The sequence below is a fragment of the Fusarium mangiferae genome (assembly GCF_900044065.1).
Source record: "Fusarium mangiferae strain MRC7560 genome assembly, contig: FMAN_scaffold008, whole genome shotgun sequence".
In the NCBI taxonomy this organism is placed as follows: domain Eukaryota; kingdom Fungi; phylum Ascomycota; class Sordariomycetes; order Hypocreales; family Nectriaceae; genus Fusarium; species Fusarium mangiferae.
Genome location: NW_024573928.1, coordinates 295,751 through 322,600, shown reverse-complemented (window position 1 = coordinate 322,600; position 26,850 = coordinate 295,751). Strand labels below are relative to the sequence as shown.

The window sequence follows — 26,850 nt, the reverse complement described above, 5'->3', positions numbered from 1 at the left end:
GATCTTCAGCCGCAAGCCACCACGAGCCCTCCAATGAGACGAGACGCTGAAGTTCCGTCGCGCTGAAAGCTCTCCGATTAGACCAATCATCACGCGCCGCTGACAATCACCCAATGTACGCAGGCATAAGGGCAAGTGATAATTTTACGCTAAGTATAGAAAACCAATACCTGATTGTAATTGGAACTATTTTCTGCTTAATCAAGATGAGATGAGCCAGGCAAGTCTTTAAAGACCGACTGACGATTGCGGTTGAACTACAAGTAGGTTAGTAAAGTTCCCTAGCAACATAACACACAGCTTACCCTGACGCCCTCTGTGACGTTCATAACAAGGGCCTCTTGTGAGAATAAAATGAAGGATTTATTCAAATCCACACTGGACTGAGCATCCTTCTCAAACTGTGCCTGGGCCTTCCTTACCAGCGGAACCGATTCAGGGCCGGCAAGAAAGAGTTTGTAGACAAGTGCGTATTGGGGCATGTTTGCGCCGCCAAAATACGAGTTCAAGTCGAACTGGTCAGAAACAGCACCGACGTTGCAAATTAGCCCCCAGACTTGATCCTGGCAGCAAGAGTTGATTGCGTCAACTAAGCGAGGGGTCACCGTCTGCTCCAGGCTCTCCCCGTCCTGCCTGTCATCTGGCGTGGAAATGAAGTACATGGCAACAGTAGAGTCGCCGGGTTTAATAGCGTCGGATACCAGCTCAGCTCGCTTTTTAGCAGCCTGGGTTTGCAGTGGAATGGTCTTCTCATATGCCATGAGAACAACACTGGTTTCGAAATCTGCAAAGAAAGGTCCATCTGGTGCGATAGTTGTTTTCACATAGTCGCTAGAGAAGCATTTCTGGACATGGTCCCAGTCTCGAAAGAAGAGTTCTGTGGTATCGTCTCTTCCAACCCAATTGTGATTGGCGTTCAAGGGACCGCCAGGACGTGATCCAAAGGCCGAGTCAAAGACCTGGGTCTGTATGTACTTACTATGCATAAGCTTAGCAACGTTGTGTAACTCAAGGGATTGCAGTGGGCAGTCGGCGTACTAAGGTTTCTGGTCCTTATCCTCTATAGCGTCAGAGATACTTCCATGGATACGGAATCGATGATCAAAGAACTCTTTTCTGGTCATATTAGGCTTACGCCTGCCAGTAGCAATCTGTTTAATATGGGGCATCATGATGTGAGACTGAGCAGTGATCTTTTGCTGTAAATCAGGTGAGATTGATGAGTCGGTATGCTGGTGGGCGGTTACCAAGCTTTGCTATAAATGTAACCAATATCGCTGAGTTACAGAATGAGTCTAAGAGGAGATTTCACGATCTAGTTTTATGTGATTATTCACAGGCAAGGCTTTAGCTGGCTTCGGATGAGGCGGATGTAAATTGAGACTGACACGAGATCTACAAGGTGGAGCCGACGAACATATACCCGAGTGAAACAGGGGTAAAGCTGTCGTGAACGAGTTCCCAAGTTTAGCTACGACAATCAGAACGTGGAGCCGATAACTGTTGGCCAATGAATGCACGGTATTACGGGCCTTACGTGAAGAGACAGTAAGTGATACAGACCAGCTGCATAGCTGCAGCATATCTAATAAGGGGATAGAGTTAAATGATTGTACGGAAGATGAGACCTGTGGCTGAGAGCTTAATCCAGCCGAGAGAAGATAGTAAACACAAAATCAAACTAACTTAGCCTCTTAGGTGACATAGGTCACCAACTTCTTATGTACAGTTCCACTTTCTAGCTTATCCAGCCCTTCTTGAACTTCTTGAAGCCCATCGAGAACTTCAAATTCTAAAGGTGTGATCTGGCCATTTCCCAGCCATTTATCGAGTCCCCCCCAAAGCCAATGATTAAGCTCAACACCAGCCGCAGAGGCCTGGCCTGCCATTGTCTTCCCCATAATCTCACCACTGTACACTGAATTTAGTTGTACGCCATCAATAGCTGCGCCCGTATACTTAATTGCAGTAGCTACTGTTGCTGGCTTCTGGCAGCAGTCCACAATCTGTGAAATAGTTTCCTCTGTGACAACAGTATCAAACGCGAGACGTAGATCGGGTGCGACGGATTTGATCTTGGTGATGAGGTCTGGATCCGACCTCGCGAAAGTATAGTCGGCACCTCTGGCTTGTGCCTGGGCTGTAGTTTCATTGCTTGATGTAATTGCAACCACACTATAGCCAGAGATCTTTGCAAGCTGAACGGCAAGCTTGCCTACCCCTCCGTTGGCACCCTGGGAATAATTAGTTTTTTCAGCCGGTGATACACAACTACAAATGCTTACCCAGATAAGGACGTGAGTGGAAGCAACGTTGCGTCTGTCAGTAACTTTCGCCAAACCCAAGGCAAGGTAAAGGCCGCAAGCAGCCGTACAGAGGCTGAATGGAAGGGTAGATAGCCCAAGCACCGGTATCTCAGATTTTATCTGGAAGCAGGATCAGCACTGCTGTCTTCAGCACCCTACGGGCCTCTCCGTTCATGACAAGTCTATGATGACTTACTTTACAGCAAGAGTCCTCCTGAACCACTGCATGAGTTTGATAGGAACATCCGTCGCTGTACCCGACTGCTCCAAAGCTCACAATGAGGTCACCCTCTTGGATCCTCTGGGACTCTCCGGGGTCAACAACAAGCCCAACTATATCCATGCCGAGGACTAGACACAGTCAGAGACCCATTAAACGACATTGGCAGGAATCTCAGACAGGGCTAAACACACCATGAGGGAAGGAGGGAATGAATAAATTCTTCTTGATCCTCTTCCAGTCCAAGTGGTTCAGAGATGTTGCCAATACTTTGACTTGGATCTGAGTAGGTCCAGGAGGAGCCGGGTCATAGGCCTCCAGCTGCAAGCGTCCAAATGGAGCCCCTAGAACAAGCCGCTTAGCCATGATGAATAATGTGATAGAAGGGTGGAAATTTGGTCCAAAATTAATACGAGGGATGTCTTTGAATATCGAGACTGGGCTTTCCAGTCTTTATCGAAAGGGCCATCTTGCATGTACTTCAAGTCCGTCTGGTGATCAACACTGGGGCTGCTAAATTGGTAATGCGTACTCCGTAGAGACTAGTGACCCTAGAGGTATAGGGAAGTGGAGAGTACGGGCCGGGGATCTCGGCGTCGGCATGTGGAGGCAGAACTCCGGCTCAAAGAAGGCGGAACTTGGTAAGCCATGATTTGAAAATGGGCATATTATGAGAGTATGGTAGCATTTCCGAATATTAAACAAAAGTAACGAATCCAATTATTTCAGATCCCCTGACGTTAAGACAAACCTTGATCATGGCTAAACAGGATAACCCCCTTGACGTGGTTATCATTGGTGCGGGACTCGCCGGACTTCTAGCCGCACGAGTACTACGCGAAAAACATAACGTTAAAGTATACGAGCGGTCATCTACGCCAATTGAAGTCGGTGCCGCTATTAATATCGGTCCAAATGGTGTTCGGATCCTCGACACCCTTGGTTTCGACCGTTCAAGAGCTGGATCGCTTCCTGTTGGGGCTACCAAGGTCTTCACCAAGGACGGCCATCTGCAATTGGATGAGAAAAATAGTTATGTGGAGAAATACGGCGCTGACTGGCTTTTCCAACATCGGGCGGATCTCAGAGGCGAGTTTCTGCGGTTGGCGACTGAAGATACTGGCATTTCTGGAATACCAGGGAGACCGGCTGAGGTGCTTTGGGATCAGAAGGTCATCGACATCGATCCAGATGAGGGCCGAATCACTCTTGCATCTGGTGAACAGGTCAAAGCAGATATCTTAATTGGTAGGTTATTCAGACATGGCCTAATTGAGTTAATCGACTGACACGCGACAGCTGCGGATGGCATTAAGTCCATGGTGAGGCCATATGTGGTTGGTGATGCTGCGTTCCAGACAGCGAGGCCATCTGGCTTATCAGCCTTTCGTTTCACGTTAGAGGTTGATGATATCAAAGCTGCTCTAAAGCGATTGCCACAGATTTTACAAGCCGATCAGCCTACATGCTTGTCTATGGTGTACTCTTTCGACAGCACCATGCGATCTGTTGTCATGTATCCCTGCCGGAACTTTGAACTTCTCAACTTTGTGTGCATAGTTCCAGATAGCAGCCTCAAGGAGAAGACAACAGAATCTTGGACGGCCTCTGGGGATAAGGAAGAGCTTATGTCACTATTCTCAGACTTTCCCTCTTGAGTGCACGATTATTTCCGGTATGATCTGCTCTATGTCATCTGATTTTGTACTTTAAAGGACTAACTGACTTGAACAATAGAATCGCAAAGAATATTAAACTCTGGCAGCTTCGAGACCAGGACCCGTTACCAACTTACATTCGCGGTCGGACAGTTCTGATTGGCGATGCGGCCCATGCCATGACGCCTCACCAAGGACAGGGCGGAACACAGGCCGTTGAAGACGCAGAGGGCTTCAGACTGTTTCTTCAGAATGATGTTACTAGCGAGCATGTTACTGAGCTGTTGAAAGACTTTGATTCCGTCCGCAGACCACGCGCAAGCCAAATCCAGAACAATACCAGAAAGGCCAAGAACAAAAGGACTGCGGAGGAGGTTTATATGTTTGAGAAGATAAATTGGACCTACGGTGGAATCATGAAAAAGCTCAAGGCTGTGAAAGAAAGAGGCAACAACTACTAATGCGCCCAAACTTATCATTTATCTCGGCAAAGAGGTATTCTATAGAGGGGTTTGAATTGAAGTCTGGTATTAGGTATTAAGCTTCTTCTTTTAGGAGTAGTTGGTCGGAAATGATGGCCAGACCAAACTTAACCGTTTCAGTTCTGCATGCACTGCCTCATCCTCGATTTAAAGGGCCTCACAGACCTCTTCCTGTATCACTCCATACGCAGTACTTTCTACCACGGGTTGTCAACCACCAGACCAAGTTGCATTAATCCGACATTGCTGTAACATTGAAATATCGGCTATGCCTTAAAAGGGAGGAAATATCTTTCAGCTGGGTGGGTCAGGGTGTAAGTCCCCTGCCATAACCTGGGCTTTTCTCCAAATCCAGAGCCAACATGCATATTTGAGAACCAACATGCAGAACTTGAAACCAATACAGATAAGTGCAAATCGGCAACTGAAATTACGAAGAGGGCACTGCCCCCCAGATTTCTTTCGCAATTTCTTTCCTTCTTCTGTCTTGGCGATTTTGCTCATATGTCAATCGGTGCTTCAACAAGATGTTATTTAATGCTTTACTACTCGGCCTTTTTCTAGCGGCCAGGCCATTTCTAGTCTTCGGGGGTGCCTCCGTTATTCGTGCTGGTAACACGCCTGATGACTTTGTGTACAACACACTGAGTCTCGCTCCGAGAAACCCCACCCGCCCTGGCCGACAGCCAAAAGACTCGAAGCAGAAAAACAGCACGTCTCTAGACACAAGTTGGGTCAATGCTGTTCTTTTCGCGTACACGGGGTACGTTAATTCCCACCAGCCCATTGAACCATTAGCATCAAGTCCTGACTATGTTGATATGTGCAGTGAGCAAGAGCTGGGTTCCAAGCAAGGCAACACTTCAGTCTCCGCCAGCATCGAAATCGCTTGCGCGACATGCTATATCAAAGGAACCGCTACCACAGAGTTCATCTATGACCGCGAATTCAATGTCAGCCGCGCTTTTAGCAATTTTACCAGCCAAGTCAGACGCGAGATCGACAGTCTTGCAGACCAAACGGCCGATTACATAGAGAATTACATCGATACGGTGGCCGATAATCTGGAGGACGGATTTGACTTGGACGATTTCGACCTACCGCCATTGGACTACAACTTGAATGTTGACATACCCGAGATCCCGGAGTTCCGACTTCAGTTCCAATTCGATGGCCTGGAAGTATACATGTTGATCGACACGGTCCTCTCCGCTGGTGCAACCTATACTCTGAATTTGTACACGTCTACTACACCTGCAGGCTTCGCCGTTCGAGATAATCTGGAAATTGGTGTGATATTCGCTATTGATCTCATCCTGTCAGTAGAAGGAGAGATCAACATCAGTAGTGGGTTCCATCTTAGGCTGGATGATGGTGTTTTGTTTGACATTGCCATCTTCTCCAAGAATATTTCAAGTCTGACAATGCAAGTCTTGTTTCTGTGACGATGTCTTAACATGAACTAACAGAAGCTCAATAGAAATGGTGGCGACTTCGAATTTCTGCCAGTCACTCTCGAGAGTGCCGGTGTCGTGTTCAAGGCTGTTCTACGTGTTGGTGTTAAATCAGGTTTCGAAATAGCTTCACCTGAAGTGTCTGTCGCCGGGAAGACAATCTTTAACGTTGGCGGAGGTGTCGAAGTGGGAGTATTTGCCAACATTGCCGAGTTAATCACCAACGTCACTCTTTCTACAGATGAAGACGACGACTGCAGCCTTCGCATTGAGGAAGTCTATCAAATAGCTGTCGGCGCTGCTGCTGGGGCTTCAGTTGCTATTGATGATATAACATGGGGGCCAGTGCCTGAAACTGAGATTCCTGTCTTCTACACTACGCTGGGACATGCTTGTGCCAGTCAACGAAGCAGCGATGCTTCGTTATCCGCCACGACGTCCCCGGCACTGGAGGCGAGAGATATGAACGATGATGAAGTTGAGATGGAAAAGACAACAATCTCCACCAAAGCTACATTCGTTGTTGTAGCCTGTCAATCAGAAGGATTAGTCAATTGTCCGATGTCACTGCAGGCAACGTCGAAGTACACCACTACGCGGACACATGTTACTGTTATTCCAACCGACAGCGATGCCGATTTTCCCGAGTCGGTTAGCCATACTATAACGAGCTTGATTCCATTCGGAAAAGGCGCAAAGAAATTGGTAGCAATGTCTGGAGCTCCGTCTTCTTATGTTCCACCAACCACGACACCTTCAGCTAAAGAAAATGGCAAAGATGATGCTTCAGACGGCACATCGAATGAAATGTCAGGCGGAGTTTCCAAAAGTGTCATTATTGGTGTCAGCGTCGGCCTTGGAGTGCCCTTTCTGCTGGGAGTGATTGCTGTAATTTGGTAAGTGAAATACGTTGCCGTTATTCCAAGAGTAATCTTCAGGTTACAGCGGCCAATATCTATTCTTATGGCTCTCATTTGCTAACCGTTCTTATCTGCTAGGCTTTTGAGAAAGAAGAAACTTTCTGCCGCTGGAACATCGGCGGCTCCCATTGAAATCGTCGAGTCGATTTTACCGTCTTCAAAGAGTCATGGTATTTTAGTACACGAGCAGAGAGATCCATGATTGTTCTTCAGAGAGTAGATCTATTCAATTTAGTTAGTCATTCTGTATAAGTCTGATACTGGGCTTGAAGAAGTTAAGGGAGCATTGTTGTTTGTAGATCATGATAATGATCTTTATGCAATTGAAATTTCTATGCTTTAAATCTTGAGGTCCCTATGGCATGATCCTGTAGAGACTTAAATAAAGGCCTCTGCTTCAGTGAAGTTAGATGCCAATCCCGCCCTTTCTACTATCCTTTAATACTCTAAACTAGAGGCATATAGCTGCCTCTACTTATATAAAGGAGTAAGATATTTAAAGGCTTATTTAATAGTTATTTAGTTCAAGCTAGAGAACATTAATACTAGAATCTATATAGCACTGTTCACTAAACAGAAGGCACATCTCCTAAATACTGGTGCAAGTGTTTTCTCTAAGCCCACAGTCAGAAACAGGTCCACAGGCCTGGTGGACCCCAATTCACAAACTTTCCGGACTTCGGACATCATACGAAATCACATCCGAAAATGGAAATCTCTTCTTGCCGCGCGCGAAAGAGAATGAATAAAAAAAGACTTGACAGTTATGGGTTCGTTTCTATGTGGCGTTATCCATCTTAATGACTGCTTATATATACCATGGCTGTATAACTACAACAACCCCGTCTCAGATACCAGGAACTACCACTAAGGAAACAGAATCAGAGCCTAGCAATTTCTTTCTCAGTCCTTAGTTCTATCTTATATCCCTTTCTACGCAACCCACTTACGCAATACCTTCGCCAGATCCATCAACACAATCCTCCAACATGGGCGACACAGTTCACTGCGACGATTTAAAGTGGCTCCCTCTCGCCCCAAAGATCTGGATCAAACTCATCAAACTCACACCTGAGACCGGTGCTTATACAGTCATGATCAGAGCTGAGCCTGGAGGTGTTCTCCCTCGCCATCGGCATGTTAAGAACGCTGAGATCTACATCTTGAAGGGAAAGGGTGATCATCCGCAGGCTGGACACTTTGAGAAGGGAGATTATGTTTTGGAGCACGAGGGTGCGCGACACGATCCGCTTGTTTTTGAGGTGGAAACGGAGATGTTGATGATCAGTGAGGGAGCGTCGGTGTTTGTGGATGATGATGGAAATGATCTTTATGAGATGGATATTTCGATGCTTCAGAATCTTGCGGCTTCGGTGCCATAATCTTCTACACACTTGAATGAAGACCTCGCTTTGGCTAGTCCAGACGTTGACTGCTCTTTCCAACTATAGTTCAGGCCTTTAAAATGTCACAATCAGTGTACTTCGGGTTATGGGAGAGTGACTAAGATCCTGTGTGCCATCAATACATGGTAAGATTAAATCTTTGTAAGAAACTTAGTAGTAGCTACGGTTACGCGTTGAAGTCTGGTGTTAACATGCTAATGCTATCAAATGTGATTGCTGACTACGATTCAGAGAGAAAACTCTCCTCATCAGTCATCAGTAAGAATCCCAGGAGACTTTTCGATACAGTCGTATGACTATCAGTTCCATTACAGGAAAACCTATAGTACGCCTGGTTTCACCAACCCCACATCCGCTTCACAAACCTTATAGGAGCGGCTAATGCACAGCGGATATGCGGATATAGATTGGATTTGCTCTTAGTGTCGGATATGCCCTCCGATCGGTGTTTTCTCAAATTCCGACCAAGTCCGGTCTCCAACTGAATTACGAAAAATAAATCGTATACTGGTTACGATAGAGATTCAAAGTCCGCAGCGAAGTCTGCATTGGGGTCGGATTGAACAGCTCCAGTTGGGATGTACTGTGCCACCTCCAAGCCTATGCCAAGAATAGTCAGATCATAAATAGGATTTCCCAAGAATAAAATAAGCATATAGCTATGGATATAATTTCTTCACATTGGTACCATATTAGTTCAACTAGAAGTCGTTACAGTACAACTGTTATCTTATCTCGAATCATCGTGCATGTTGTTGCTGTGGCCGGCGGTCAAGGAGATGTCGGCAAGACAATTGTTGAGGTTTTCAGCCAGAATCAACAAAACCGGGTTTTAGTTTTATCTCGCAAGGTAGGAGACAATGGCTCCCTCTATTCCCCAGCTAACGTCGTCAAGAAGGTGGATGATAAGTCCACGATTTGCGTGGACTACACCGATGTCTCTCTCATCCGCGATGCCCTTGAGAAACACAACGTGGAAGTCGTTATCTCGTGTCTGAACCTCATCAGTCCGGAAGCAAGTCAGGTAGAGGTCAATTTGGCTCGCGCCAGTGACTCTTCCAGTGCAACACACAGGTTCATAGCTAGCCAATGGTCCATTCCAACACCCCAAGGGTGAGACACTCAACTATCTCTCCGTCCGCTGGAGCCTAACGTTTTAGATCACCTTTAGCCGACTTCTCAGCTGCCACTCTGGCCGTCCTTTCGCAGACGAAACTTGAGTACACCGTCGTCTCCAATGGGCATTTCTCTGACTACTATGGATATCCCAAAGTCAAGACTCATCTCAAACACGCTGATTTTCTCGTGGACATAGCCAAAAGGGCAGCTGCTGTCCCAGGATCTGGCGAGGATAAAGTTGTGTTCACGTACAGCTTTGACGTAGCACGTTTCGTGGATGCTTTGGTGAACACGGACGAGAAATGGTCCAAGAAAAGTGTCGTCATCGGTGAGAAGATCACTACGAACGAGATTGTTGCCATTGCTGAAGATGCAAGAGGTAATTCAAAGTGTATCCTTTGTCATGTCTTGTCTAATGCAGCGTTACGTGGGGGAACGATTCTCAGTCGTCCATGACGATGTAAACAAATTGAGGTCTCTGCAGGTCACCGAACTCCCATCACATGTCGAGGCATACAAGTTCTTTCCTAAGCCTATGCTGCAGACCTTGTATGCCGCTATATGCCTTCGGATCATTCAAGGTCATTTTGACTTGCCCTATGAAGGGTCGCTCAACCAGATGTTTCCCCATATTGAGTTGACATCTGTGAAGGAACTGATTGATCAGGCATGGAAAGCCTAAGAGGCTTATTCTCACATGATTTGGCTGAAAAAACTCGAGATGGCCTGGTCGAGAGCTTGAAACAGCTGACCTTATGTGAGCGGCGGTCCTATGTGACAAGGAGAGGGCAGGCACTTGTTCCGAGCATCTCCTACTATTGCTAAGCCGAATCCTATTAGGTGGAAATTCTGCCAGCTTTCCAAGGTCGGATCATGAACCGCCTAAGTTGTTACAATACATGCAAGACGCTGATATTATGTTTATTGGCGAACTAAAAATGGCCAAGTGTTTGGGCAGCTGTAGTATGTCCTTCTATAACAATGGATTCTCTCTCATGAGAGAATTATGCAACACCTTGCTTTCCTCCGTTCTCTATCAGGAACTGACTGGATGGCTTGTTATCTCTTTCTACTGCGTAATCAAGCGGCGTTCTTCCCTCATTGTCCAAGGAATTAATATCCGCTCCTTTCCTCATTAGTATGTAGAGCCCCTCCGCTCTGTTAATTGAAGCTGCAACGTGCACTGGTGTCTGGCCTAGGTGATTGCGAGCGTTGAGGTCCACCCCAGGCTGGTCGACGAACGTTGACAGAGCCCTCAAGGTCCCATATTTTGTAGCAGTATGCAAAGGTGTCTTGCCATCGTTGTCATTAGCATTGATGCTGGTTCCGTAGCTAGTGAACAACTGAATTAGATCGCCGGTGGAAGTGGTGATTGGCCCCCGGTGTGCAAGGGCGTGGAGGCACGTTTCGCCGTTTTTGTTTCGACTATCGGCCCTTGCCCCATTCTCCAGAAGAAATAGAACAACCTCTAAGTTGGTTTCTACCCTTCCCACTACTTGAGTGAGACATGTCTCACCCATATTATCTAGGGCTGTTACCTCCGCTCCTCGTCTAATCAAGAACCGTATCTCGACGATAGAGGCGTATCTCACGGCCAGCATGAGCGGCGTCTGGCCCCAATGATCTCTGACATTGATATCTGCTCCGTGGCCTAGAAGTTCTTGCATTGTTGCACCAGATCCTTCCTTTTGTGCAGCAAGATGAATAGGTGTCCCTGTCCGACGGTCTCTTATTTCAATATTTGCCCCTCTCTCCAAAAGGAGCTTCACCACGTTGTCGTGGCCTTTTTGAACAGCTAGACCTAGTATAGGCATATCCTTGACACCGTATGTATTGGCATCCGCCCCCGCATCCAGCAGAAGACCAACTATTTCCGCATGGCCATTACTTGTGGCGAGCCAGATGGCACTTTCATTTTTGTATCTTTGGTCAATAATAGCGCTGCGGCTAAGCAGCCATCTCGCCGTGTCGGTGTGACCATTTTTCGACGCAAGCATCAGCGGCGAGTACGCCGCTCCGCTATTGATTGGCTGAGCATCTCTCTCGACAATAACCTTCGCGATTCCCAAGTAGCCGTTTTCGCACGCCCAAGAAAGTGGGGTTCGGGCGAGACCGCCAGCATCTATGTTGGGCAATAGCCCTTCTGTTATGTCCATCCCTTCGTAAAACGCGGAAGGTAGACGCAAAAGAGCAAGGACGCTGGCTTTGTCCCCTTTAGCCATGGCAGCTATGAGTGGATACACATATCTGTCGTCCTCTGATGGGATGTCGATGGTGGCATCATTCTTTAGCATGCTATGAATGAGTGATGAATGTCCTCTGTCCGCAAGTATATATAACAACCCAGCAGTTGGGCTGTACTTACGGACCCTAAACTGTTCAAACGCGTTGACGGCCCGTTTCCAAGCAAGAGTCCAAAATTTCTCCAAAAAGGTTTGTTGTTCAACAGTATTTGCCGCAAAGTCAGAGTGATGCAGAACGAATTGGCTAGCATATTGAAGGAAAGGGTATGGCTTAGTCCACGGTGCATATATATGCTCGAAATAATTATAGACTTCGACGTCGACCTGTCCTTTCACGACAACTAATTCGAAGTAGGAATAGCAGCACATCTTCAATCTGTCATGGCCTATACTCTCCCAGTCTGGTCCAAGTTCTGGCCATAGCTCCTGAAGACCCTTGTCCTTAATAAGGAAGTCGCGAACAGACTCGTGTATGAATTGAACCCTCGGCTGCTTGACTTTTGTGATCTCGCCCAAACCCTTAGATGAACTGATAACACAACGGGCAAAGCAGTCTTCAGAGTCCTCCATGTCCACTGCGGGTATTTCAGAGTCTGCTAGTCCCTCCAAATACAGCCCTGACCAGATCGCGTGATAGTATTCGTCTGGCTCTAACGGTCGTCCGCTGAGTAGAATCCAAAGAAGAGACAGTTGGAGTTCCTCCATATTGCTATTGTCTCTTTTTAGTAGGTCCTTGAACAGGTCACTCAAGCCACTGGGAACCTGTTCAAGTCGTCGTCTCATGGCCAGGCGCCCTCGGCAATTCTCTTTGTTCATGATGTCGACCACGAGGACCACCCAGAGGAATACCCCCGCTGCCTTCTCAAGCATCTTCTCTTGGAGCTCTGCTAGGAGTGGTCTGTCTTTTATTCGAAGATTAGACTTGATATAACTCTCGAGATCGCTGGCATGTCCCGTTTGCTCCTCGAGGATGACACGAATGCCGTATTTTATATCGATGTAGGGGTAGTGACGACTGGAGAAACAGACGCGGAGATCAATGCTGTGTTCAGTGCATTCCTCAGCCAAGTCTTCGAAGTACTCGACTAGGTCCATAACTTGTTGTTCGTCGCATTCGTCGAGGGCGTCGATGAAGCATCTGAATGACCTTTGGCCAAGCTTGGCGACTGCGGCACGGAGCAGGTCTTTCAGGACGTTCAATGGGGGGCAACCACTTTGGTTTCGAGGCAAAAGATCCGGGTCATCCAAGACGGATTCTAGGTCTGGAAATCCGTGGAACAGCTGCAGAAGTAAAGATCGGTACATGCCCGAGACAGTCTTTTCAAGCACCTCTCCACGGGCGTTGAAGAAGAATGAGGCAGTGAGGCTCTGATGCTTGCGGTCCTTTTTCTTCGACTCCAGGTAGATGAACTTCATGATAGTGGACTTTCCAGCTCCAGGCTTTCCTCTGATCCACAAGAAGCCGTGATGTTCCGATATTTGTAGCGGGTCTATCCATGAAAGGTAATCGGGATGCTTGAGAAACCATCGGCAGGTTTTGGAGTGCGCGGCTTTGATAATGGACTTGCGAACATCGATCTCTTCGAAGTTCAAAGATTCTAGTATATTCTTGTGGCGCTCAGATCCCATGTTGTGCTCAGCTAGAGGCAATTAGCCTTATAGAGGGAGACTATGGTATTGTGGAATCACTTACAATACGGTTGACGGTGACTAACGTATGATGCCTGAGAGTCTCCTCTCCATAGTTCCAAGAACTCATATGCATAGGCTGCTGCAGTTGCTGCAGCATACCGTTGCCACTCTTTCGATTTGTGAGAGTCCGAATAGTCGCAGATACCACGAATAGGCAGGCAAGGCATGATATCCATCAGCCCGGCGGCTTCCATCTCGAAGCAAAGCACATCCAGCTCTCGCGCGATCTCATCGCGAACAGTTGAGTCTTTCATGACTGTATTGGCAGAAGCAATGCCTCCATAATAAATGGCCGGGTCGGTAGACAGTCGTATTTTTCTCGTCTCTAGCTTGGACAAGTCACACTCATCACAAGGTAAGTCGGGATCGCCATGATGATAATATGATGCAAGAAACAGACGATCTGGCGCGCTTGGCCGGGAATAAGCGGCGTGATTGCCCATCTTCTCCACCAATATCGAAGGCACTCGACTACCATTGAGCTCATGTCGAGATCTTAGATTCGAGATGACTGTTCGGATGGAAGAGTCGGGTATTTTTGGGTCTGCTGTCCGTTGGAAGCCCTCCTTACGGGTTTTCCCCAAGTCGTACTGCATGACTCGTACTCCAACAACAATGTCTCCAAGCCGTATATCAGCTTTGAGCGGCACTCCGCCACCAATGCCTACCATCAATCCAATTTCGAGACCAGGGAACGTTCTTCTCATGTGACTCAGCACACTCGCGGCATTATTTGTACCGTATTGAGCTGCCGGCAGACAAGCTATCACCACGTTGTGATTTTGGATGCTCCCCAGGACATAAGAGTTGGTGTCGTTAGCTTGCCGCGGACATTCGGCGTGCTCCTCGTCGAGCATCGCCCTGGCTGCAGCCATCTCAATATGCAACGCGCAAATCCAGGCGACTGTATAGCGTTCGCATATAGACTCATCTTCACTCTGCTGGAAACCGGTTTTGCGTCGTTTTGCATGGTAAGGCAGCGCGCTATCGTCACTGTGAGACAGCCGTCGCCGCTCCATTTTGACCCGATTCACTCAGGCTGGGGTTGGCTGCAGTTGACTTTGTGGCTCGTCGACACTGATGAGGCCTTCGACGAGGGKTTCCAAGCACTCTTTGAAGAGAGATGGCTGCCTTCCATGGATGCAAGATGATGCTGAGGGGAAATTTCAAATCAGGCTGTGCAGACCAACGTGCATCTGCAAGTCAGCCTCACCAAGGACTTGGTGACATGATCCCTGCACACATCACGTGCGCTTTTTCAACCTGAGATAACACGAAGTACAAGCAGTGTCAACTTAACAGAATCAGGAATAGTCTCATAACTGAGTAGAGACTCGATACTTGACATCAAATTAATCTCCCTGCCATGGGTACCCTATTAATAAGTTCCATTCTTGTCTTGGTATGAGAGTGAAGTCCTGGGGAAGAAGAGTTGTTGGTAGACACTAGTCTCCTTGTTAGGCTCCAAAATGTTCCAATTTCACCCGTCAGATATAACCATTTTCCAATGCCACCCCAGTAACAAATTTCTGTCAGTCTATTTTAAGGTTAAAACTTCAGTCATAAAATAGTTCGATTTGTATCCTTATTAAAAGTCTCGTGTCGCTCAGGTAACATAACTTGGAATGCGCGCGAATGAGACCCTAACGGCCGTCCTAGTAGAGCTTGAGAAACTGTACATACTCATACGATGTTTCCTTCCACGCGACTCAGAGTTTAAATTATGTGTCTGAACTCAATTACCACTAGCTTCATCACTAAATGAGCCTATACCTAAGCCCAGGCTCTGTAGAATCAAGTTTCGCTCAGATGCTTCAATTGTTATTGGTTGGGAATCGGCACTTATCTCAGCCATCATTCCTCGCTAAACATTAGCTGCCATACCTGTGTCTACAGTGCTGTTGTGCCCAATGGTCAAGACAGCGTAATTTAAGAACCAGTGTGCCTCCCGATTTAATTCAAAGGCCGACGTTATTAAACTGTACATCTCACGATTGAGGTTTCTTGCTTTTTCAGTATGCATCTTCCATCTTTGCTAGCTACCGCTCTACTTGCTTCCGCGCCAGGCTTATGCGCACCTACTCATGATTGTGGCTGCAAGGCTCCTCTCGTTCGTAAAGAATGGTAAGTGACACCGTCGCTGCACAAAGAAGAGACAATTCCGACTTCTTCTCCTTTCGGACTGTTGACAAGGCTGGCTTTGTCTGTAGGAGAACGTTAAGTACCAAAGAGAGGCATGAGTATATCGGTGCGGTCAAGTGCCTCGCGACGAAATCTTCACAGACTGGAAACATCTACGCCGGTGCCAAGTCCCGTTACGACGACTTTCAAGTCAGCCATATCGTGAATACTGACTTTATCCACTACGTTGTAAGTTAACGCTCGCTTCGCATCTCTTTGAGATGTATTCACTGACAGAGCTTCACAGGGGTTCTTCCAAGCGTATGATTATCGCCATACCGTTTGAATGTCTGGAGCTGATGAGAAACAGGTGGCATCGGATATTCATAGCCCAGTATGAGAAAGATCTTCGAGATCTTTGTTGCTATAGTGGTGCTCAACCTTATTGGGGTATGTCTATCTCGAGAGAAATATTTATAACAGCTAATGACCTGAGTCTAGACTGGACACTTGACTCGAACTCTATAGAGGACTTCGAAAGTTCTCCCATCTTTGATGCAGAGACAGGTTTCGGAGGTAATGGCGTTTTCATCGATATCAGTGGCTGGACAAACGTCACTCGGCAGGTCTCTGGCAGGACAGGAGGAGGTATGCCATAACACAGTTCCAGGACTGGGAAGTTCTAACATGAAACAGGTTGCGTTACCGATGGCCCTTTTGCCAAGGGGGAATTTGAGGTGCACGCAGGCCCAGGTATGTCGTTTTGAGCACCTTTGGAGCGATCGACTGACCGTACAAGACAGCTCAAGTGCCTACAACCCGCGTTGCCTGGCGCGCGACATCTCTGCAGAATATGGCATCTCAAAGCTCAACCAAACCGTAGTCGACTGGACTCTCGAAGCCAAAGACTTCTTCGAGTTCGACCAGCGCGTCCAAGGCGGCGTCAGCTCTGAATCTCAAGGATATCACGGTGGCGGTCATCTTGCCATTGGCGGTAGTCTCGGCGAGATGGGCGACATGTACTCTTCGCCTGGCGATCCTATCTTCTGGCTACATCACACCAACGTTGATCGGCTCTGGGATAAGTGGCAGAGACTGGATTGGCCTGCTAGGAAGAGCGACATCAGCGGTCCTGATACCCAATTTGCGTATCCTTATGATTTCTTTGGCGACAAGGAGTACAAGAACATCACTCTTGCTTACGTGATCGACTTTGGCAACTTGCTTCCTGATAGGCGATACGTTACGGTTGAAGAGGCTATGGACACTCGGCGGCTGTGCTACACATATGAGTAATGGCAAAAAGTGGTTGTGATGTGGTATAATTCTTGTTGATTATATTTGAAAACATTAACTATTACAGAATAAAATGTAAAGTACTGTGAAGTGAACTCATGTAGACATCGAAGCTTATGTCATAGAGTCCCGCAGCATGAAATCGTGAAATAATAATCCCGCTTAGTTCTTCTTTCCACAAGCAACAGGGAAAGCCTGGCCCTCAAAGTCGTGAGTCTTGGTACCACTGGGAGTTGTAACGGAGAACTCAAACGCAGAAACAGCATTCTTGTTACCCATGACGTTGCGAACAGGGTAGTGACGTCCAGCGATGAGCTCAACGTGGCCACACTGAGTAGGGTTGTTGAAGTGATAACCAGTAGCAGTGAGGACAAGAGCAGGAGCGTTGGGGTCAGTCTCGCCAGTTCCGCACTCAAAGGCGTTACCCTGGCCGAAGTAAAGAGTGTTGGCGTTATCAGCAGTAACGCAGAGCTCGTAGGTTCCAGTCTCGGGAGCTTGGTAGTAACCGGTGTAAACGAGGGTGAAGTTGTTGCCGTCAACCTTGATTCCGCCGGCGAGAGTGCGGTGGTAGCCGACGTACCAGGCCTTTCCAGCGTAGGCGGCATCAGGGAAGATCTGGGCGTAGCCGGCAAGGTCTTGCATGTAGTCTTGAGCGAAGTATGTCTCGCTTGTGACCGAGGAGTCCAGAGGAGTGAGATCATCGGTGATGTAGTAGGAAGGAGGAACGGACATCTCATCGTTTCCGTAGCCGCGCTCGAAGACGTTCTTGTAGTAGTCGACATTGAAGCCGGCGGCTTGGCATCCGGGCTCGATGGCGCAGGGGGTAGGGACGGGGACGTCAGTGGTGGCGGATGTAGCGCTGGTCTCGACGGCAGTCGTAGTAGTAGGGACCTCGGTTGAGGTTGAGGTGGGCTCGTCTGTATTAAGAGTCTCAATGGTGCTGGTCTCGACGGCAGCAGTAGTAGTGGGGACTTTGATCTCGGTCGAGGTGGGCTCGTCTGTGCTGAGAGTCTCAATGGTGCTGGTCTCAGCAGCAGTAGTGGTAGGCTGAGGAATAGATGCAGTGCTTTGGGGCTGTTAGTAGGTATTGGTAAGAGGGTCGGATTGATGTCTCACCTGCTGGCACTCTCAATGACAACGCTGCTGGAGATGACAGAAGAGGGAGGTTGAGGTTTGCAGGGGCCAGCTTGGGCGAGGCCGAAAACGCCACTGAGGGCAATGAGGGTCTGAGAGGCTCGCATTTTGAGTAGTGGTTGAATGAATGTTGTGAGATAACGAATGACGTTCACTAGAGAGTGAGTAAAGAGCGAATATTGCAAAAGAGTGCGATGAAACGAGAGACTGAGCGATAAAGACCGATGACCAAACGAACACCAAGACCGGAACCTTGTTCCATTTATACGATCTCAACTCATCGTCTGTTTTCTCTACGCTTTGACTCCTATCATCTCATATAGCGTCTCTTATTCCGTTTCATTTCAACAACCCCTGCAACGGGGACGCAAAGTCAGGTCAGATCCCCGCTGTTGTTCTAGCGCAGCCACCGTTTTCTCCGCCGTCTAGGCCGTCACCACCCCATTTGACGGTGAATCCTCGTATTGCTGTTAAATTGGGCGGAACTGTTTCCCACGTGGAAAGCTGAAACACGACGGCGGGAGGTGACATTTTCAACTCCACTGGGTGCTCGATAAGCGGACGTCGCTTTGCTACTGGCCGAACTGGTTCTCGGGTCTAGCGAGCCGGGTACCTGAATGTTACGGGGGTTCTTAGTGGAGCGGATTTATAGGGTAGGGAAGACCTTAAAAGGGACGCGTTTTTCCTTCGCGTGCGATTTACTTACCTGTTGCGTGGTATGAGCGGCTCCCTTGCAAAGTTATAGCTCAGATGGTAATTCCTCATAAGGTCGAGAATGATTTCACAAGGACAGCGAGACTCCACAAACATTTCAAGCGATGCGATGATAATGCGTTAGTGTTGATGCTCCATAACGCGCTTGACTAGGTCTTTCGTATCTCGGCGCGCCGGCGTTCTTCCGTTTTCCGGGCCGACCACGGCTGGACAGCATACTCCTTGACCTCTCAAAGTTTGATGAAGCTAGACCTTTAGACTCCGGTGGAGGATAATTGCCAAGATGTTCTTTTAAAAGGTTTCGCCCACATCCCGTTCTCGTTTCCACAAACGACAAAGGTCCTCTGTTTTCGGGTCAATCGTGCCGACCCAGGAAAAGGAGATTGGATCCGCTACCAGGATGTTTTTAACAAAATGCAGTTAGCCTTCCGTCGATTGAAAAACTTCAATTAGCTAGACTTTTCTGTTATCTTTGGAACCAAACCGTCTCAACGAGAATTATTCCGCACAGGTTGGGATTATAAAAAATCTACTATGAAGATGACAGCGTCTAATTCAGTCTTTCGCATATTTAAAAGCTTTCGCGGCCAACCTGCTTCCTTGAGAAATTTCTTAATTTACTTTAGGGTACCTCGCGATAACAACGCACGGAACCGGAACATGATTGAAGCGCACCAGTTAAGCGATGAGGTCACTAAGAAATGGATATCTATTTATATCTCAGAACGTCTTGATATAGGGTAAACAGTAGACAATGCTTGTAAGTTATAGCACGCTTTGTGATAAGGCCGGACTCCCTGTTATCTCAGAGCAGAACTAGAAATATTATGACGGCAGAAGGAATTAAGTATAGAGTTGATGTAAGTCTCTTTTAACGCTTACTGCGGCTTGGAAGGTCGCAATAAAATGTCATAAGCTTCGCTGATCAACAGGGACGTATTCTTGTTTATGAATCAATTACTATGAACGCTAAGAAACACTTTTATCGTGCCATTCATTGGCCTGTAGACGGGACTCAGGGCCCTGTTGATCTATAATTCGCCTACTGAGGGCGAAGCGCAGTTCTTTCGGAATCACTCCATCGTCCTTGGATATACTGCCTCACAGTTTTGCCCCAAAACGCCGCCGGGACCGCCATGCCTCCCATGACAAGCATCAAGACAAAAATGAGGATAGTTGGCTGTAGAATATGACCATCCTGAACCCAAGGTGCTATGGCAGTACCAATACCGAAACCGAACATATTTCCAGTAAACAGTTGAACTGCAAGTGCCGCTGCTGCCCATCGCGGGAAAGCCTCGGTGATCCAGAGAGTGAAAGCGACGTTGCCGGTGAGATAGCTCATGATGCTGATTGCCGAGGTGATGTAGATCCAGACTGAAGGCCACTTGTTGACAAGGGCGAGACCGTTGAGAAGTACGCTTGTAAGACCGGTAATGACGGGGATGGAAAATAGAGCCAGGTAGACTTCGGCGTGGCGGATACCGCCTTTGCGAAAGGTGTAGTATCGCGTGAACCAGGAAGCGAACGGTCCTGTGAGGGGGAATGCGAGTAGAGAGCCAACAATGCCCGCGACACCAAGCAAGGCATTAATGCATTTTATTTGCTTCTCACCGAACATTACGATAAGTGCAGATGGCTGAGTGAGGTTGAGGAAGATGACGCCACTGAGGATAATGCCTGTAAGTAGAGAAACCCAAAAGGTCAGAGGGTTAAGGATGCAGAGAAACATCTGTCCATATGTTGCAAGCACAGACTCCCACTTCGTCCCAGGTGCTCGCGATACCTTTAAATGAGACCATATTGACCAAGAAGAAGGTAGGTCAGGGAGAGGCTTGTCGTTTCTGATAAGCTCGATTTCATCCCAACCTCCATAGACCTCAACCTTTTCAGAGCTGCTCTGAACGAGAACTCGGCCATCGAGAGCGACGGGAGGTCGTAGGAAGTATGTCTCGGGAACACAGAAGAGAACTAAAATGAAGGCGAGGATGCAAGGTGCAGCCCAGACTTTGTATACACATCGCCAGGTTAATGTAGTGTCGGTTGTGAAAGGAAGAACCAAAAGAGCGAGTTTGATGAGTGCTGAGCCTGTGCACCAGAATAATGAGAGTGCGCTTGGGCGTTCGTGAATGAATGTTGCGTCGATCAAGATCAAGATGAACTGGAGTGGTTAGTAAGGCCTGTGGCTGGGTGGATGTTGACTTACCATCCCGGTTGCCGATCCAGCTGCGAGGCCTTGTAAGCTGACCGCGGCGATCAATTGGCAGAATGATCCAGCGTAGCCCGCCCAGAGCGTCGATAGAGTTGTCACCACGGCGGCACCAACAACAATAGGTCGTCGTCCAACGGCCGTCGATAGCGGAATGCCGATCAAGTACCCAAACCCAGTGAATAGAGTCATCGCCGACGATAAAGACTGTACACCAAAAGGACCCATCGGCTAAACTCAATTAGCATCATCTCAATGGCCAGACCCACGGAATTCTCTACCTTGTTCTTGAACTCCTCCGCGATTGCCTGGAGCAACAGCCCCGGAAGATTCAGCTCGAACGACGCCGCCATCGAAAAGCACTGCAGCGCCAAAAACCCCACCAGCCTCTTGGACCACGACCACGTAAGCGGATCCCGATATGATTTACTCGGAATCGGCAATTTCAGCACGCGCCCGTTGGACGAGACGAAGAAAACACTGCCAGCAGTGGGAAGAGACTCGCGCTTCGCTGCGCCGATCGAACTCGCCCTTGACTCCATGATAACCAAAAAGCACGTTTTGAACCAACAAAGAAAAACACAGGCTGATGGAGAGAGCCAAGAGACTAAGAATCTGACGGGAGAAACTGGATCTTTTATCTATTCTACCCTGGGAAAGCTTGAAGGAAACAAACTTTCGGCTCGACGGAGGCTTAGTTTTATCTGAGGCTAGGCATGAAACGATTAGGTTCTGATGCCCGTTGGGCTAATCGCAATTTGCTCAGCGGGCGTGTTTGGGCGTTAGACGCTAAAGAGCGGAGGGTATTTATTGGTGGTGTTTTATATTTGAGTTTGCTGGAAACCAGGGGCTTCCTGATTCCAAACCGAGGGGCCAATGGGAAAGGTTCCTGCGTCAATTGCCGAAGAGTCTGAGTCGACAACAGCATGTCATGAATTAATAATTATTGGCTTAGAAAGGAAGGACGTTGCGTTTCAGTGCCGAAGCCACAAAAGCTAATTATACGGCTGAGTTCAACGGGCACTAAGGGAAGTCAATTAATACTCCGGTTGACTTTTGTAATTACAACGCGTCGTCATCAATTTTCGTATCTCGATGACTGAGCATAATGAATGAGAGGAAGTGAAGCTGTGGATTTGAGTTTGCGTTGCGACGTGGGCATGTTTCCCCCAGTGCCGATCACAGCAAAGATTTGCATCAAGGTACAAAGCCGAGGGCGACGGATGAAACGGAGATTATCCGCTGTATGTTTCGTATCGCGCACCAATCGGCAGTCAAAAGTATGATTTGTAATGTAGCCGCACTTCTCAAACTTGAGCACGAGACTGTGCACTTGGAGCGTGCGCTACGCGTATCAGCCTCGTTTACGGCAACCCGGATGTTCCGTAGTCCGAATAACTTTAAATATATTCCATTAACGAAACTATCTATTTACTTTTGTTGACGCGTCAATGAGGTGATAACCTCCTGCATGAAAGCTTCACGCAGCTCGAGCCAAGTCCTCACTATTGAGCCGAATGCTCTCCTCCAAGGTTGTAAAGCCAGGCTCACCCAGCGCCTGCAAAAGCTGAATGCATCTGAGCCTCGGCTGTTCGATATCTGCTAGATAACGCATGGCCTGAAAGTCTTTGACAAAAGTTCTGTCAGGGTTCTGCGCCCTTAGAATAGCTAGGACTTGGTCTAGATTCCACGTTTCTGCCCAAGGGAAGATCCTTTCCCCTTGCACATCAGGCAATAAAGTGGCCGCGACGTGAAGCTTCGCATCGTCTTGCACATCGATAAAATATTCTGCATAGCATTGTCAGTTATGCTTCGTGCGGAACGCAATTCAAAGGCTACTTACGAGGTGACGCATTGGTCAGTGACTCGAGAGCAGTACCGCTCCATAAAGTCCTGATGAATCCTGACGTTGAGGGATATCCCTGATGCTTCCAATCCAAGCTCCTGCCAAAGTTTGTACTAGGAAGTACTGTCGCTTGTTAGCGATGCCGTTGAATGATTGATAAGAACTATCTACCTGTGTTGACCACCAGATCCGAACGACGCGTCATATCGTTGTGATAAAAGCCCCAAACGGCTCGCTCCGCCTCAACCTTGCTAGCGGCATACGCAACATACCATTCAGGTGCCGAGGCTGAGTTCTGTAGGATTGCAAGTGCCTTGTCGTTCCAGGTATTCGAGTCCACTATAACCGGCACTTCTGCTTCGGGAAAGACTGCTGCGGTTGAAGAGCTGGTGTACACGAAGCGCTTCACACTTGGCTCACTGTTGGCTGCTTTCAGAGCATTCAGGGCGCTAGCGATGGCGTCGGGTATCATGGTCCCGGTGCCGGAGTCGAGGCCTAGTGGTGAAGCGACATGAACTACCGCTGCAACGCCTTCAAGAACGTTAGTGCATGGCATGAGACCGTTTTTGCTAATTTCGCTTACCTCTTATCACCTTGTCAAAAGCATGAGGAGAAGTCAAATCAGCAACAGGCCAGAGTGAGAAGTTGTCTTTGCTGTATTGTTGGTGGAATAAATCTTTGATCCATGCAGCCTTGACAGTATCACGAGCTGTTCCTCGGACTCGGTATCCGCGCTGAAGGAATTCGTTGGCGACGTGGGAGCCGATGAAACCGTTTACACCAGTGACAAGAATGGTTGATCCCTTTGGGATAGCGAATAACGTATCAAGAATTGGTGCCATGTTTGATGAATAAGTTTTTGTTGCTCTAAAAACTGCGAGATTGATAGTTTGGAGAATTATTAGCCGTTTACGACGCTCTTTTATGGCATCTTGCGCGCAATTGACGGTTTTCCGAATAATGAGATCAACCAGTTTCGGGCTTCAGTGGATTGCCGAGACCAATTTTGGCGCTGGAATGGCGTGCTTACATCTCATCACCGTGAGCTTCACCCAATCATGCCCGGCGAGTGTTTCCTATTCGGGCTTGGTGTACGCCAGCTCCAGATCTCGGATATCCGATGCTTGTCCGCGTCGTACACAATTCACAATCATGATTGCAGACGTCAATGGTGAGGGTGGACTACATAATGTTTGACGATATGTGCAGTATCAATTCATAATCTATTTACATGAAACTGGACTATTGATGTTTGGACTGGCCCTCCTTCTGGGATGTTGTTGACTGATGACTGACCTGCCGCTTAAAGGGTAGTAGCAAAGCCCAACTCGTAAGCGAAGCCAAGGCAGATCTTGGAAAACTCAAGAACATGACCGAAGTTGACGGTGTCAATAGTATCGGTGGTGCCGTGGATATAGGGGCTGCTGTTGTCGAAAGTAGACTCGAAAGCCATGGCCGAGGGGAAACCCTGGCGGGTAGCGGAGGCATGGTCAGAGCACCCATATCCGCACTTGGAGTCAACAGTGGGGAGCTTGGAGTACTATTCACAGTTAGGCAACGCCATGGAAATTGGAGAACAAGACTTACAGCAGCGACAACCTTCTTGAGGAAGGTAGTAAGTCCAGCATCGACGTTGTCGGTGAGAATGCCAACGACTTCGGTGGTACCGGGTTTGACGTAGCCAGTCATGTCCTGGTTGAGCATGGCCTTGACCTGGCGGCCGTCTTGCTTGTACTTCTGGAAGATAGCACCACTTCCGAGAAGACCGCCCTCTTCACCGGCATACCAGTGGAACTCAATGGTGTTGGGGGCCTGACCGGTTGACACGCGAGAGTCGGTGAGGAGGACGCGGAAGGCCTCAAGAATGGTGACGGTTCCAGAGCCATCGTCGTCTATAAACATTAGTGACTACTCGTACAAGATGAAGGACAAGACGCACCGGCACCGGGAGACCTTCCAGTATCGGGGCTTCGGAGGTTGATAGAATCCTGGTGAGCACCAACGACAATAGTGGCATCACTCTTTCCAGTAATGGTAGCAATAATGCTAGGCTGACGGAACGAGTGAGTGAACTTCTCAACCTTGACGTTCTTAGCTCCGCTAGCAGTGATGATAGACTGAATCTGTCCAAACAGCCACTCAGCTGACTGTTGGCCGTAGGTGGACTTGTAGTATCTGTTCTGGAACTTGATGAACTCTGTCAGAGTGCTGCGCAGGTTTGTCTGGCTCAGCTTGGGAATGAGAGCATTGACGGCAGATGTCTGTGCAACGGCGCTGGGGAAACTGGCGAGGAACTGGAGGCTGAAGCCGGGCTCATCAAGGTCGGTGACATCGATGAAGGTTTTGTGTTCCTATGATGGTCAGACTCGGTGAGAGATTGTGCGAGGACATGAAACGTACAGCTCTCAGTGCCCACTTTTCCTTTTCGGTGACCATGCGGACATCGCCAGGTCCAAGCTCAATCTTGTAAAGAGGCTCAGCGCCCTTGCGGGGGTCGATGGCAGCGGCATTTGACAACCCGATAAGGGTCGCAAGAGCAAGAGTAGCACGCATAATGGCAGTAATCAAAGTCTATGATTTGAAGCTGTAGTGACTTGAGAGCTTGGCTAAACATCAACGTCGATCACGGAAATACCAACTTATATAGAAAACAGTGATCTTCCTCCGAAGGCTACGTTAGGAAGGAGCTGTAACACAGCCCATCAATCGTCACAACACTATTTGCTCCGTGACCTTTCGCGGCAGGAGATATATTACACCATACCGCCTATCACAGCTCATAAGTTCCGGTGCCTCAGATTAAGCATAACTGCGACGTGACCTTCCAGAATCAAACCTTATGCCGTTGACGCAAGGTCGCATTTGGACGGGCCGCATGTGCATCGGCATTGCTCTTTGTGGCAGGTCGCTAACGCTAGAGGGGGACTTTGTGAATTCTTGGCGCTGGAGCGGGGTTGTGACCTTGGCTGGTAGAGTATCTGAGCGGTAAGTGAGGGACGTGAGTGGTTGATAGGTTTAGACTTAATTGATATGGGGAGACCAAAGAGGAAGCTTAAATTCTATTGTTCCTCGTGTAGATTATAGCGCAGATGGTATCGAGTCGATACTCTCTATCGGGGCGTTTCTATATGTCCTTTTGCTGATTGACCGGCTTTTATGCTTTAAAATGGAACGCAGTCAGGTGGCATGACATCTGTAGAAATGACTGATGTCTGATCTGAAAAAGATTGGATTACTGATGAGCCTAGAATACTTATCTCTTAAACGCTGCTTATATGTAGCCTACCGCAGCAGTGCCTAAATTGGTTTATATCTGTATTTAGATAGGTTTGTACAAAGACACTAATTTATCCTAACGTTGATTTAAAGCTTTTAAGCTTAACAAAATAACAATTTTACTTTATTGAAGATAATATTTCTTATAATTACTCTAGAGAATATATAGGAATTACTAAGTATTGGAGATACTGAAGCCATGTAGAATAGAGACACAGGTCAGCCCCCGCCACATCGCACAACTTGCCTTTACTTGGTAAATGCAATTTGACATTGAGTATGGTAAGACAGTTATACCCAATCATAACTGCCCACGATTGTTTAGGCACCACTCAATACGATCAGGCACCAGCTTACCACAAACCCTCTTTCAAATAAGCTCAGATTAAGTATAAACTGTTGTTTTCTTACCGCAACTACATTATTATAAGTTGAATTTGTCACTGATCAAATATGTTTATGGAATTGAGCCGCCTCTGTTCGGCCTGCCAGCAGGCATTATGCCCTGACGTGCTGGAAGAAAGCTCCTTTAACAATGAGCGAGTTGGCTCTCATCATGCGACTTACGAATCATTCCTTAGCGCGATAGACAATGCGTGTGCCATTTGTACCACTATTGACAAGCGCTTACAACAAAGTGGCGCATCCATGGCCAGTGGAGCAGGAACAGGCTGCTTTCCTTCATCCTATGATTACAGACTCACAGGTGTAAGGGTGCTTTTCACGGTTTACTACGAGATACCAAATGATTGGG

At 47.9% G+C, this 26,850-nt stretch overlaps 11 protein-coding genes across 11 annotated transcripts; 4 read left to right on the top strand and 7 right to left on the bottom strand.

The window, feature by feature from the left end:
• Positions 1-197: 197 nt before the first annotated feature.
• FMAN_11036 (uncharacterized protein) lies at positions 198-1,169 on the bottom strand (the record flags this gene model as incomplete). Its single annotated transcript, XM_041833796.1, has 3 exons — positions 198-257; positions 306-978; positions 1,039-1,169. 3 exons carry the CDS (start codon positions 1,167-1,169, stop codon positions 198-200), a joined length of 864 nt encoding a protein of 287 aa, XP_041684124.1.
• A 525-nt stretch (positions 1,170-1,694) lies between these two features.
• FMAN_11035 (uncharacterized protein) lies at positions 1,695-2,892 on the bottom strand (the record flags this gene model as incomplete). The annotated part of the gene is made up of 4 exons (XM_041833795.1): positions 1,695-2,234; positions 2,286-2,426; positions 2,503-2,657; positions 2,721-2,892. 4 exons carry the CDS (start codon positions 2,890-2,892, stop codon positions 1,695-1,697), a joined length of 1,008 nt encoding a protein of 335 aa, XP_041684123.1.
• A 392-nt stretch (positions 2,893-3,284) lies between these two features.
• On the top strand, positions 3,285-4,645 carry FMAN_11034 (uncharacterized protein; the record flags this gene model as incomplete). The annotated part of the gene is made up of 3 exons (XM_041833794.1): positions 3,285-3,774; positions 3,826-4,156; positions 4,264-4,645. 3 exons carry the CDS (start codon positions 3,285-3,287, stop codon positions 4,643-4,645), a joined length of 1,203 nt encoding a protein of 400 aa, XP_041684122.1.
• A 548-nt stretch (positions 4,646-5,193) lies between these two features.
• Positions 5,194-7,242, top strand: FMAN_11033 (uncharacterized protein; the record flags this gene model as incomplete). The annotated part of the gene is made up of 3 exons (XM_041833793.1): positions 5,194-6,096; positions 6,136-7,016; positions 7,119-7,242. 3 exons carry the CDS (start codon positions 5,194-5,196, stop codon positions 7,240-7,242), a joined length of 1,908 nt encoding a protein of 635 aa, XP_041684121.1.
• A 1,865-nt stretch (positions 7,243-9,107) lies between these two features.
• FMAN_11032 (uncharacterized protein) lies at positions 9,108-10,247 on the top strand (the record flags this gene model as incomplete). Its single annotated transcript, XM_041833792.1, has 3 exons — positions 9,108-9,559; positions 9,607-9,944; positions 10,012-10,247. 3 exons carry the CDS (start codon positions 9,108-9,110, stop codon positions 10,245-10,247), a joined length of 1,026 nt encoding a protein of 341 aa, XP_041684120.1.
• A 322-nt stretch (positions 10,248-10,569) lies between these two features.
• FMAN_11031 (uncharacterized protein) lies at positions 10,570-14,519 on the bottom strand (the record flags this gene model as incomplete). Its single annotated transcript, XM_041833791.1, has 2 exons — positions 10,570-13,448; positions 13,502-14,519. The coding sequence occupies 2 exons, from the start codon at positions 14,517-14,519 to the stop codon at positions 10,570-10,572; spliced, it is 3,897 nt and encodes a 1,298-aa protein (XP_041684119.1).
• A 1,102-nt stretch (positions 14,520-15,621) lies between these two features.
• On the top strand, positions 15,622-16,917 carry FMAN_11030 (uncharacterized protein; the record flags this gene model as incomplete). The annotated part of the gene is made up of 6 exons (XM_041833790.1): positions 15,622-15,870; positions 15,929-15,942; positions 15,992-16,071; positions 16,123-16,269; positions 16,318-16,374; positions 16,421-16,917. 6 exons carry the CDS (start codon positions 15,622-15,624, stop codon positions 16,915-16,917), a joined length of 1,044 nt encoding a protein of 347 aa, XP_041684118.1.
• A 162-nt stretch (positions 16,918-17,079) lies between these two features.
• FMAN_11029 (uncharacterized protein) lies at positions 17,080-18,158 on the bottom strand (the record flags this gene model as incomplete). The annotated part of the gene is made up of 2 exons (XM_041833789.1): positions 17,080-17,983; positions 18,034-18,158. 2 exons carry the CDS (start codon positions 18,156-18,158, stop codon positions 17,080-17,082), a joined length of 1,029 nt encoding a protein of 342 aa, XP_041684117.1.
• A 1,649-nt stretch (positions 18,159-19,807) lies between these two features.
• Positions 19,808-21,516, bottom strand: FMAN_11028 (uncharacterized protein; the record flags this gene model as incomplete). Its single annotated transcript, XM_041833788.1, has 3 exons — positions 19,808-20,926; positions 20,972-21,205; positions 21,256-21,516. The coding sequence occupies 3 exons, from the start codon at positions 21,514-21,516 to the stop codon at positions 19,808-19,810; spliced, it is 1,614 nt and encodes a 537-aa protein (XP_041684116.1).
• Positions 21,517-22,454: 938 nt separating this feature from the next.
• Positions 22,455-23,662, bottom strand: FMAN_11027 (uncharacterized protein; the record flags this gene model as incomplete). The annotated part of the gene is made up of 4 exons (XM_041833787.1): positions 22,455-22,762; positions 22,818-22,943; positions 22,992-23,351; positions 23,404-23,662. The coding sequence occupies 4 exons, from the start codon at positions 23,660-23,662 to the stop codon at positions 22,455-22,457; spliced, it is 1,053 nt and encodes a 350-aa protein (XP_041684115.1).
• Positions 23,663-24,123: 461 nt separating this feature from the next.
• Positions 24,124-25,373, bottom strand: FMAN_11026 (uncharacterized protein; the record flags this gene model as incomplete). The annotated part of the gene is made up of 4 exons (XM_041833785.1): positions 24,124-24,360; positions 24,408-24,712; positions 24,760-25,171; positions 25,221-25,373. 4 exons carry the CDS (start codon positions 25,371-25,373, stop codon positions 24,124-24,126), a joined length of 1,107 nt encoding a protein of 368 aa, XP_041684114.1.
• Between the last annotated feature and the right edge of the window lie 1,477 nt (positions 25,374-26,850).